Source organism: Amphiprion ocellaris, chromosome 16, assembly GCF_022539595.1.
Source record: "Amphiprion ocellaris isolate individual 3 ecotype Okinawa chromosome 16, ASM2253959v1, whole genome shotgun sequence".
NCBI classification, from domain to species: Eukaryota; Metazoa; Chordata; class Actinopteri; family Pomacentridae; genus Amphiprion; species Amphiprion ocellaris.
In genome coordinates, this window is record NC_072781.1 from 19,058,660 (window position 1) to 19,071,884 (window position 13,225).

A 13,225-nucleotide genomic window follows, 5' to 3' on the forward strand; every position below is an offset into this window, starting at 1 on the left:
AATAAGTTATAAGTCACTGTAAATGTTTCTCCTATCCAAACTGTTGCTGTCTACTGATAATCCTGCATAGACAGACCTAACTCCATCGGGCTGTGTCACTGCTGAGTAGGGTCTGTCTGCACATCATAATCACTCTGCATTAGGATTGGTTTGCTTCTATTTCTTTAAATTAATCCCAATTGTCTACACCCAGGGTGCAGTGATGGTGCCCCTGCAAAGTACCGAATGTTGCAGGCAGGAAGTGAGCACTGTCGTTAAAATGGCTAATATTGTTGTTTGCCGTAGCGAAGGAAATTTCTGTAATACTCCAACTAGTGGAAAATTTGCAGACAACTGCGTGAAATGAATAATGGAAATTGCAGATACCCAAAGTCTACATCTGGTGAGTCAGACTAATCCACTGCAGCTCAGCAAGAAAACAATAAAATACAATGAGAAAATTTACACTAAGAAAATTAACATTGGAAGATACCCACTTGATTTGGCTGCTAATATTATCCTCTACTAGACTTATTAATACAATTCTGCATTGCTTCCAATGCTATTGTTTTAGGAGAGGATCTCTTTGCAGCAATTTTGGACAGGAGAAACACTTGAAGTCACCAAAAAACATTGTTTTGTGTACAAATGCGATTATGTGTATTGCATTACATGTAAAACGTACACTAAAACATATTAACCTATCCTGTAAGCAAATCTTTTAACCATTCAGTGTTGTTTTTGTGCTGTGTACTACATATTCATTTTATTATGAACAACACATAAACATGACGACCAACAACATGCAAACTTATTCTTAATGTGTAGCATAATCATTTTTAAATTATATACGTTTGGAAAATCTACAGGAAGCACTAACACAACTTAAAGCACCACAGAGAAAAACAAATGGACCTGACAGAGAAAATGACCACCTCCAGCAACAAGGACACTCATCTATAATAACTGAGCTTGTAATTGAAAAACAAGAGTTCATTATTTTACAGGAGTCCCAGGATGAACTAGAGCAAACTCTGATGAGTGCACTGGGTGGCATTGGGATCAGGCCAGATCTTGGCTCACAACATTTACTAGCTTGACGTAACGGGGCTTTAGCAAAGCAGTAATTGCATAACCAATTAACTACTTCTTCACAATACTGAATATTCCCAATATTATATAAGCGGGAAAAATAAAAAAAATTCAAAACCTGTGAAATCTGAATGCAAAAAATAGCCCTCAAGGACACTGAAAATGCTGCATCATTTGATTCACCACAAGCCATCAAGGCTACAAATGAAAGTAGGATAGACAGCATTACACTTCCTCGGAGGAAAGCACACAGGATGCATGTTTTGTGTCTGTGCTGGGATCCTCTCACAGCGAGCTGATTCAGCCCAGTAACCTTAAATTGAAGACAGAAAGACAACGGCTATCCTTGTAAGTGATATTCCCTCACTTGTTTCCAAGCAGGATCATCTGTCACTGCAACGGGACACCCTTTAGGAATGTGGTGGCTACACATACGTCGCCTTCCGAGCTGTTAGTGAAGCTGCCAGCCGGGAGCTTAGACACAGAGGTGGTGGTGGGGGGTGGATGATGGGGGGAGTGGGGACAGCTCCCACGACATGAACACAGAGAGAGAAATAGGAGGAGAGAGATAGAAACAAGCAAACAGGGAGGCAGCTAACATACCGTTCTCTCCAGTTTCAGCACTGATGATTTCCCCGGCTCGTACTCAAAGATGCTCTTGGGCTCAGCGCGGTACTTCCTTGTGTCTACCTTTTTATCTGGGGGCTCCCACTCATTCCTGTGGAGAGGCGGGTGTCAGGGAGGGGTGTTGTGTGGGATCGAAGAGAGCCAATCCTTATCAAGTAGTCTCCATGGCAACCAGCTAAGGCTACGATGTTTTTTATTTATTTAAATATGACGTCCGCCCTCATTACGCCTGCTCCTTCTCTCCCTTTCCTTCTCTTCCTCTAATGATGATATGACAGAAAATCCAATTCACAGCTGAGTCAAAGCAGTAATCTGATCAGGTAAACAAGATTGAACCTGGGGACAAAAAACAGAACGCAGCATTTCCTGGGAGAATTTCTTGACAGACAGTCAAGGGTAAAATTACCACCCAAAAAAGGACCATAGTTTAACCGTTAAATAAGAAATTTCCTTTTGTATCCTCAAAAAATATGTGCTCTTTGATGTAAGTCATCATGAGCATCAAGGCTGAAGGAGCATTTTTCAGAAACTTTGATAACAGCATATTTAGGAATGCATTGCTTCATCATAACCACAGAGGAATGAGGAAGGTCAGCCCTCGACATGTCCTCTGCAGCTTTTGTGGGCAGCAGTTTATCCTCCATCACCTGTCTTCCTTCATCACTCCATCACTCATTTCTCTGAGAGCAGATCATCCTGTGTCTGTGCTGACATGTGTTTATGGAGGGGTGAAACTAATCACACCTCCAACAGAAACAGGAGGACACAACAGTGGGAGGGCTTTTTGTTGCTCTGCCATGGACACTCTTGTTTAGTAACACTAGCACAATATGTAAATAAAGAACAATATGCACTGTTCATCAAAAGATGCTTCTTTTCTAGGGGTGATGTGACAGTCATATTGTGAGAACATGCACACTGTGGATGTATATGTTATAGAAATGGACAGAGACAGGACTTCTCTCATCAGAAATTTACATATCATAAGTTATATAATTTTTATATCACTGTGCTTGAAGTATTCTGAACTGAAAACAGCACCTATCTTTGCTAATTAACATGAATAATGCTGTGCTGTGGGGTAAATATCAAAGTGAATGTCATACGGAGGGTTGGAGCAGATGGAAGATACTGACCTTTTGGCAGAGGGTTTGAGGGAAGAGGACCGTGTTGGCACCGGCATCGACCGGCCTCTTGAATCGACCTCATCATCACTTTTTGAGCGTGGGACTGCTTTCACTGAAAACAAGCACATAAATATTGACAGACATAAACAACGTAATAGTCAGCAGCGTTAATTGATCAGATGAAATGTTTACAATGAGTGTGCAAGCTCAATGTCATTTTGGATGAATTGCTATAAATACTTAAAATAGATGATCACAGATTTTTATTCAATTTTAATTGATTGACGGTTTCATTTGAACAAGTCCAACTCCAAACTCACCATCTTCCAAGTAACCAAATGGAGTGGGGCCATCGTCTGAAGAGCAGGAGAAAAGAAGCCATTTATTATGTTTATCTCTGCTTATCTCTGTTACTTGAAAAGTAATGAATACAGCACAATACTAAATAATTCAGTGGACATTAAGAATACTCTTTTCGTCTGTTTTTTCCCAGCCTAATGCCTTCCATTAGGCCAAACATTACAGGTTCACCAAACAAGCAAAAGTGTGCCAAATCAAAACACTTTACAGGAAGCATTACTGAGCTAAAAAGAGATCCGAGCATTGATGAGCATCAAGGCTCTGAATGAGTAATGTGTTGTGCAGTAAGGGGACCATGATAGCCCCATTCAGAGTGATCTCTGGACAAGTCTAATACTGTGGTTAGATAATATATGCATGATCATATCATTCACAACCATGGGCATAGATTTCGTCTAAACCCCGGCGAGGACGCATTAAGCAGGTATCTGGGTGTCCTTCTCCAGGAAATTTTGAGCATCAAACATTTGATATCCAGCATTCTGGTTGAATTTTTATGCTCCAATCAGTGCATTTTTTTGCATCAATTTAAGAAAAACACAAAATTCAAATAATCTATGCCTATGAGCACAGTTTCTAATGGAAGTTGTTGACATCAATCCAGTGATGAACTGACACTGAAAACCCAGATGCAGAATGAGAGAATTAGTGTTTGCTAAACACTCTCTTTCACTCTGCATACAAATCTTGTTTCCTTCTAAAAAAAAGATAGATCCAAAACCCCAAACCATTAATGACAACCTACCATAACCATTTAAAACATAAAGTCAAACACTGATTAGTGAAGCTTATTATGAGCAGCAAACAGTCTGAAGGTTGTGTACAGCCTGAACTCTGATCAGGACAGTCCACAACCTCAATGTGGGACTGCAGCAGCACCTAGTGGCCACAATAATATACTACCTCCCAGTGGCATTGAGAGAAAGACTGATCATGCTCTATTTGTTACTATAAGCATTTACGAATAAGTCAAATAGAAAAAAAAGAGTTTGAGGCTTTTAATAACAGAAGGTTAACAGAAAAAAGAAAGAACATGAGTGAAGTGTTACATTTCGTAAATTAAAAGAGAAATGACATATGAAAGCTTCGTGCATCATCCTTGCAACATGTTCTTATCAAAGTGTTTTAGAAGAAAACAGTTTGAGCTCGTCATGCATGAACTAATATTTTTAAAGCCCAATATTGATTTTTATTACTTTTTATCAACTGATATTAAACATTAAAATAGTATTCCAACAATTTGGTATGCATTATAAAGTGCTCATAAACTTGAGGGGACATACAAGAAACTGTTTTAAAAGAAATGGTCCAAACTGATGCAGCTGACTTTCTGCGCCAAGTATTGCCCTAAAAACACTTGTTATAGCAATTGTCATAATGTAACTCTTTCAAAATGCCATGCCATCAGTATGTAAAGTAGAGTTTCTGTAAAAGTTTGCATTCTTTCAGTCTTATCTGAGATAATCCCATGATGAGTTAAAATCAGAGGACTACCTCTTTAGTAAATGCATTAAATGTTGTATAATAATTATAGCTTGTAAAATAAAGTGTTTGTACACTGGTGAGCCAAAACTTTATGAACACTCACAGTCAAAGAAAATTATGCTCACAAATTTTAAATAGGATTGAGGTCTGGACAAGACCAAGAACCTTTTCCCAGCTGACTTCAGAGTCTCACACATGGGTTCTGGTGAACTCTAGTCTAGATTTAATATGAGCTTTTATAAAGTGGATTTCTCATTGCCACCTGCTGATGAAGCTTTGACTGTTGTAAACACAGAATAGTTGTTGTTGTTTGCAGTCTCGCCCTCAACTTGGAATTTTTTTTGACTTAACCCTGACTGTTCAGTAATCGTTTCACAGAGTTGCTTGGAATGTTTTTTTTGTCCTCATGGTGTAGCTATAGCCAGGAGTACTAATTCATTAGTGACTGGACCTTCCAGATACATTTGTCGTCATACTAAACTCACTTAAGACACATTCACTGCACAAGATGATCTCCAATTTCTAGCACCAATTGGCTGCCCCAGTGTTGAATTAACTGAAACACTTTCAAGGGGGTGAATGCTTATACACTTATATTACATTTTATATTTTTATTAATTGGCATTACTTTGTAAAATTCAATGCTGAAAAGCAATGAAAAGGAAAACTTTTAAAGGGGGTGAATAGTTTTTAAAGGCACCATATTTTGCCACAACCATGTATGTCAAAGGCTTGGATATACTAGTCTGTATAATAGGTTGGTTATCATACTCACCATGCTAGATGCAGGAGAAATAAGTGGGTTTAAAGACCTCAGAAAAATGAGAGTTTCCGTGCTTAACCAGGTAGGAGGTGATTTGGTGGCATGAAAAGGACTAACAGTGTATTAGAAAATGTTTTAGCTCATCAGTGCATAATCTCACAGTAGATGTTAAGTTTGAATGATGAGAATGACCTCATCTCAAAGCTATGGGTAATTCCACTAACTGCATTTGTCCCACTCAGAGCAAAGCTCTTTTCTGTAACAGACATTCTGACTTGTCATAGCAGGTAAAATCTAAATCCTGTCAGTGAGCCAGCATGCACAATATATCCAAGACCATGTAACTGATGCAGATAAAAAGAATGTTACCATTACTCATTATATTATGTACACCTGCCCTTTTCCTACTGTGACAAGCCAAAACGTATTAGTTAAAGAAGGCCTATTCGATCCAGATAGACATTAATTTGTCCCAAGTCTGATCAGACAATCTGCACAAAAGTTGCAGTGTATTTAAATCTTATGACCCTACTGTATGGCACAAAAGTTGGAGAAGATTAGGTTGAAGCCTTTCAAATACTTTTCACATTTTTAGGTGATGTGCTACATAACCAGATACTATACAGTAAACACAGAGAAAGTATTTGAGAAGGATCAAGATGGCTGCAGATTAGTAAAGCCAACGGGAATGGAGTATTGCCTTCAGATACCTTTTGATCTCATCTGAATGTCATAGTTCTCTGGGAAAATGTAGGTGGGGCGGTAAGGGTTTTCCTCAATAGGCTCTGATCATGGTCATGGAGAGACAGAGGACAGGGTGGCATAACATAGAGATAAATATAGAAACACACACAAGTCTTGGGCAGAAACAGAGAAACACAACAGACAAAACTGATCAAACACAGAAACAACACAGCAAAAAGAGCAAAAAGTGACCAACTTACCAGGTATTCTGTGTATCTGTTTAAACATTGTCTTATACCAGTCTTTGGACTTTTCAGTGTTCTGAAATTTTAATACAGAAATTATTATTTGTCAAAAAGTGACAATGTCAGACAAATATCATCCATGTACTTTTCAAGCAGTTCTGGTGATTTTCAAGTATACAGCTCAACTTGTACAACTTGTAACATTAACAAAGATATCAGCTCATAAATACATGTCAATTCCGGGGTACTGTGTTATGATTGCATGCATCTAAATGAAACACAACTATTGTTAATGTCATTAGTTACATGTGTACTTCTATTGCTAAGTACAAGTCAAAAAGATTCTAGTAACTCTCCTGTAGTATCCCATGTGAGAAAGGGTTATTGCTAATACAATAACAAAAAACATTAGCAAATTTAGCTTAAATCAACAATTTACTATTGCAATAATGAACAGACGTGTTCAAAAAGCACCCATTAAGCATTCACAGTGAGTAGATTAGTCTTCATCTGACAGTTGGTTTTGTTGCTCACCCGTACAGGCACAATGGGTTTGTTGAGAGGACTGAGGACAGGGGAGTGCAGTGACAGCCGCAGCCTCTTTCCGTCCATGTCAGGAACTGGACTGACCGAGTCTCTTCCAGGGTCAGGGCTTTTGTCCCTTTCTGGGGTTGGGTCTGTAGAGGAAAACAAAACATAAATCAAAAAATCCACACACATGACAAGATTTCAAGTTTAGAAGCACATTTCTAGTGAAAAGACAGACAACTGTTGACTAGGTTCAGGCCAAGGCCAAGCTAAAGAAATGCATTAAATCAAGCTAGACAGACAATGTGGGCCTTGTGCAATAAATAAGTGTGGAAAATAAACATGACAGACTTCTTTTTACAGCAAACATGTTTAAATGTTTTGCAGAAAAGCACCATAATAATGTGCTTTTCTGCACAAAGGGGCTGTTGTGATAGTGCGTCTGCAAAAGTGGCATAATAGGAACAAACAATGACCATAAAAATCAAAGAAATGCTGGTGTATGTGACACCTAGGTTAAAAACTATTGATAAATACAGGGTGTCATATGCTGTATTTTGTTTTCACAAAATATGTTCAGTATCACTGAGAAAGATTTTGTATTATATGGGTTATATTTTTTGTATCACAGAAAACATTTTTGTAATACAATACCTACAATATAACTGTTTTATTCTTCTGTCAAGGTGAGAGCTGAGGCAGATGGCTGTGACCAGTAGCATCTGGTTGTCTGTTTGTCAGTAAGATTACACTGGAAATAACAAGCCGAATTTTATTAAACTTGGTGAAGAGGTAGAGCATAGATAAAGGAAGAACTCATTACATTTAGATGTGGATCTGGATCACTTTTATTAAAATTATGACACAGGACCTTGGTCTTGGCAGAAGGCATGCTCTCTGAATGGTTTAAATTATTTGATAAATGCCACAAAACTTATATTTCATGTGGAAAATACAGTTTATATTTTGTGCATGCCTACCAAGTGCCACCAAAATGCATTTCTTGAAAATGCTACAATATGCTAAGAGTCCATCAAAGATATACTTTTATATCTCATTCACTGTTTTTCCTTTTTTTCATGGCTGTAAAGGCATTCCATGACACAGCTCAAACGTATTGCCACCTCGCTAAGCTTTTGTAGCCCATATGGAGCATGTAACACTTGGCCTCAAAGAATACGGTGTGTCAGGTATCAAATAAATGAATAAGAGTATATATATATATATATAATATTCTATATCTATATATTCTATATTCTATATATTCTATATAGAATATAGAATATATAGAATATATAATCTAACATGAAAATGTGGAGTTCATTTCAATCAATATATTGCAGTGCAAAATCAAACGAGTGGGAGGGAACAACAACAACAACCTTTAAAATTAAATATGAAGTATTCCAGATTTAATAAGTAGCAACACATGAAATAAATTAACATGAAATGTAAGATAAACAGAAAATAAACTACATATCCTAGATGTTTCTGTCTAGTCTGGTACATTGTTATTCAGCATAGGAATGTTCCCTATTTTAACACACTGACGTAAAAAACCTGACTCATTCATTTCATGAGGGTGACAGATGGTTCAGTCAAGGAACAAAAAATATAGCCCTGTAATAAAACTGGAACTGCTGCAAGCAGTCCAAGAAATGAAAAAATAAATTACAAATATCTGTTTGACTTCACCAAGATTCCAGTGCATACCTTCCAAATGAGAAAGATGCTTTTGCTGCTCTGCTGTGAGAAAAGACAGACAAGGACATGACAGTGAAATGTGACTAAGCAGTGAAGCAAACATGTGAAAGCCCTGGTTAAATGTAACACAGAAAAAGCAAAGGCTAATGGATCACAGACACAGTTAAGACTTAGCTAAAAGGACCATAAAGCTTTGCTGATTAAATGTCATGCAGGCAAGTTAATGGCAAACTAGAAAGCTTATCAAAGAGAGGTGTTCTCACCTCTGTTGTGTTGCAGCAGGACAATGGTGGGGTTAACTGAGCTGGTGCAGGGATAAACAAAGCTGGAAGTCGATGAGATACAGTTCTGAATGTCAGTGGAGGATGGAACTTGATTTTCTTTTATGCTGGCGGGTGAATTACCCTGAAAGTGACAGAAAATAGACTGTAAATGATAAAGAATTGAGTAACAAAGAAAATGCTTTCCTAGAAATTTCTCGGACATCAAACCAGGATGATGAAATAAAGAGATCACACAGCTCTCATTATTGTAACACCAATGTGCCAAACAAAGATCTTGTGTTAAATGTGGTGGAAGTAAACGTACCTGGCACTGAGTGTCGTTTACAGGTGGTAAATCAGCTGTGTTGTTGCTGCCTCCCTCAGCCAATCCTGCTTTCGAGCTGTCGCCATTAATCTGGCTTGTCCAGCCACCTAAACAGAGTCCAGATCTCTTTCAGTCTGGCAGCCAGTGCAACAAGAATGAAAACACTGACGATGACACTAAAAACTGGTGTCTTTCCGTGAACTTATAATAAACCATAACAGATACTAATTGCCAATCAAATTCATCTCCATTTCAGTCCGCAGGGTGTGAATGCTTTCCTTGGTGGTTTTCATGTACAGAGCTGTTAATATCACCCAGAAAAAGAAAAAAAAAAAGATTCTCCCACAATCTCTGAACTTTGTCATGAGAACAAAGTGCCTATTCAGGGAGCTGCAAAGACCGTTTGTTCCAATGGCCTTTATATTCATACTCTACAACAATTAAGGCATCTCCCCAAAAGACTTGGCCGGCCTCCAGTGCAGTTCCAATGTGCTCTCTGCAACAAACAAGCCCACAGTCAAGGCTGCCTGCACCAAAGTGCAGCGTGGGCACGACAAAAGACCTCTCTGACACTTGCCTGAAAATATGAGCAATCGCCCTTTATCATGTCTCTGAGTGTGCCCCGAGCATACACTTCAAAACGTGAGGAGTTATATAATCGTGACATCAAAACATAACTCTGAAAGTTATGTATGGAATTTTTACAACTAAAGAACATGATGAAATGCCTTTTAAATTACTGCAACATTTACATCCTCTCTCCACATTCTACAAGGATGTGTCCTTTTTTCACATGGCCACGCAATTATTACTGTCCTCCAAATATTTTTTCATCATGTGGAGAGTTGTTATGAAACAGCTGTGGCATTCGCTCTCACTTACTTGGCGTTGTAATGACGTTTGGCTCCTCGCTGATGCAGCCCTCATCATCTATGTGGACGAGTGTAGCCCTTAGAGTCACGACTCCTTTCCCTTTGCACACTCTGTTGGGGTCCAAATCTGGAAACAAAAATTAGATTCTCACTTCCACTGCTCTTTATTCTTGAAAGCACATCAGTGCACGTCATTTTATGAGTGCACTTCCGCTTCAGAGCTGCTGGGAATCCAAGTTATCGCTACCTCATGGCCCAAATGACTGAAATAGAACTGTATCATCCAAACCAGGCCATCAAATTAATATCCTACAGTCCTGTCAAACTAATTACCCTGATCACACTGTCAGAGGTGAAAGTAGAGCAGCCGAAGCTTCTCCCGTATGCTTTTTTTCCCAACACGTTGTTAAAGGATCGTCACATTGTCAATGAGTGAGTTTAAAAGCCTCCTTCTCCGTTTTCTGTGTATGAGGTGTCGCACAGCTGTAGTCTCTGAAAAATTAATGAAGCAGAGGGAAATATCACCTGCGGAAGGAATCAGGTCAGGAGAGCCTTTCATGGTTTTCAGAGGTGTGATCCTGACAGCACAGACTGTTCGAGGACCTGATGGGACTTCAAAACAGAAATGGCATGCAGAGAGACAATAAGACATTTTTGCGTATGGAAAATGCATTGTTAATTATTTCTGAAAGCAAATCACGTAATTTTCGGCATGTTTTAATGTGCATTTACATCTGTGCTTTGTCATCATCTTTTCATCACAATAATTAAGAGTTCAGTTATTTACTGTTCACAAATCCACTAGGAAGCAGCAGGTACATATAATATTATGAAAATGATGCGTAAAAGTGAACTGATTCAGTTTCATTTTGGCATGTATGACATGAGGCTCAGTAAATTATTTGATGAAGTTAGAGAGCTGACTTACTGGGAGCTGTGCTTGGTCTGACGCTGCCCTCTGCTGGAGAGCCCTGGAGGAGACACAGTGAAGACATTCAATACAGTGAAGTCAATGAATGAGGAGTTATCTGGACAGTGTGTATGGATTAGTGTGATGTATCATTAAGTACGAGCCTGTAGTAAACACAAACAGGCTGAAAAAATATAGAAAAAAGAAAAACATGTCACAATGAAATAACTATTGATGTTTGTTTGCCTTAAGCTGTGGGGATAAAGGAAGCAAAAACTGATCGGGTGCAAAGCATCCTGATGAGGTTTTCAGTTTTACTTCATTTCGAACTTTTACTGACAAACAGCTTTGCCAGTGGAAACCCCTAACTAAACATTCATCCATCTACTTGTACTTGATGGCTGCTGGGGGCTGGAGTCTATGCCAGCTGACAGTGGGTGACAGGCAGGGCACGACCTGGATGGGTCGATATTAGGGCTGGCACATAACAAACAATCATTTGCATACAGGCAATTTACAACTGCCAGCGACAACCTCATAACCACTGACAAGCGAAGTGCATCACATTTATCATCTCGTTACAGTGCAATGTTGTGATGGGAAAACTTGGGCAGTGGCATCCAAGTAGATGGTACTTTGATAGAGTTCCTACCCTTCAACCCACAGAAACTAAAGCGTCCACTGCAAACGTCCCAGTGCCAGGCTACACAGGACACCCTATGATTTGTTTCTTGGCATGAAGAGGACCAACACAATATGAGCTAAGCGGTTTTGATGTTGTGGCTGATGGGTGTTGAATTGTCAGTTAACCTAACCTGCATATCTTTGGATCTGTGGGAGGAAACCGGAGCACCTGGAGAAAATCCACACAGGCACAGGTCGAGCATGCAAACAGCACTGAACCATGCCGCCCTCCAATTACACATGTGGCTTTGAATTGCCATGTATGCAGTAAGACAAACCCGGCAGCATAACAGGGGCACCACAAGCAGGTACAGTATATCTGCTGTTATATAATATCTCTGCAACTTTAACTTTAACTGCATCACATTCTAGAAACCTAACATAAGACGGACTCTAATATTAGTTGTGGATCAAGGTAAGTTTGGTAACCAGGCCAGTACTTTGCTGCAGTGCTGCTTTCAGCATGCAATGTAGTTTATAATGGTAGACTGGAAGCACAAAAGCAATATTGCACCCATTAAAAATTTCTTGGTCGAGCTGGCTTGGGTGTCGCCTCTCTTGCAGAAAAAGTGGAGTCACTGCAATGAATAGCAGTAATCGGGGACCACATACAGCGAATGAAATTGTGGTAGTGCTTCTATGGTTGGGTTACACACTGAAATGAGATACAGTGCAGCCAGACAGGAAGTAGGTGAACTTCAAGTCATCTGTTTAAATCCAGTCTAGAACAAACAAGATCACACATTTGGCCAATATTAGTAATCAATGGCATAATACAAGGAAAAATCTACATTTTTTCAAACTTAACCAATAACCTGGAATATTTAAAATGACAAAATATGATGTTTACAACGATGATTTCGTCCATCCAACAACATGATATAAACACTCATCTTGCTCATACTAAAAGTTGCAGCAAAAAGAGCAGATCAGACAGCAGAAAGATTTGCTGATTGCGTCCCACAGTCCAACTTCACTGTTACTTTAGGATTTTAAGACAATGTCATTCTATTTCAACCATCGCAAATTAAACAGTTAGGGTAAAGGTAGAAAGATGATCTGCTAACGGCCAGTTTTGGAGGCACATGTTGCCTAAGCTTGACAGTTTCCCTATGATGATATCACGAGCAGAGATATGTACCGAACTCAGTATTTTTAAGAGCACTAACCAAATTGTGTCAGTTTTATTTTGATCTGTAAATCAATCTGTATTAAATTTCAGTACCTGTGAGCATATCTGGATGAGACAGCAGAGTAAACGTTGCAAAGTAACAGAGAAAGCGAGACACTGTAGCCATCTGTGCCAGTCCATCCTCTCTTTGCAGACTCAAGCAAAACGTGCATGGGAGGAACAATTGTTGACTTTTCCCTTCAGAATAGAATCTATCTGGAGTTCACGAATGGCTTAACATCATGAACACTTCTGCACAAAAAATGGATGCATTCAAGTTAAGTCTGATAAATTAGTCTATCAATATTTTTGACACAGCACCCAATTTTTCCAATATGCTATCAGCAGGGACATAAGAAACCTGTGGATCCTAACTGTGGTAGAGAGACCTCTGGTTCAGGATAAG

At 39.0% G+C, this 13,225-nt stretch overlaps 1 protein-coding gene across 14 annotated transcripts in view; it reads right to left on the bottom strand.

Annotated features, from left to right (window-relative positions):
* The window catches only part of LOC111573102 (sorbin and SH3 domain-containing protein 1), a 45,982-nt gene that overhangs the window by 21,450 nt on the left and 11,307 nt on the right, over positions 1–13,225 (bottom strand). For 8 of the 14 annotated variants that reach the window (XM_035951367.2, XM_055018280.1, XM_055018286.1 and 5 more), the window contains exons 2-13: positions 10,983–11,025; positions 10,580–10,666; positions 10,065–10,181; positions 9,183–9,289; positions 8,858–8,999; positions 8,604–8,636; positions 6,897–7,039; positions 6,378–6,438; positions 6,144–6,218; positions 3,146–3,181; positions 2,835–2,937; positions 1,675–1,789 (exon numbers count right to left, since the gene is read on the bottom strand). In XM_035951367.2, coding sequence (XP_035807260.2) covers positions 1,675–1,789; positions 2,835–2,937; positions 3,146–3,181; positions 6,144–6,218; positions 6,378–6,438; positions 6,897–7,039; positions 8,604–8,636; positions 8,858–8,999; positions 9,183–9,289; positions 10,065–10,181; positions 10,580–10,613 — 966 coding nt within the window. In that variant the 5' untranslated portion in view covers positions 10,614–10,666; positions 10,983–11,025. The remainder of the gene's footprint in view (positions 1–1,674; positions 1,790–2,834; positions 2,938–3,145; positions 3,182–6,143; positions 6,219–6,377; positions 6,439–6,896; positions 7,040–8,603; positions 8,637–8,857; positions 9,000–9,182; positions 9,290–10,064; positions 10,182–10,579; positions 10,667–10,982; positions 11,026–13,225) is intronic. The other 6 variants (XM_055018283.1, XM_055018275.1, XM_055018276.1 and 3 more) reach the window with 5 other exon arrangements.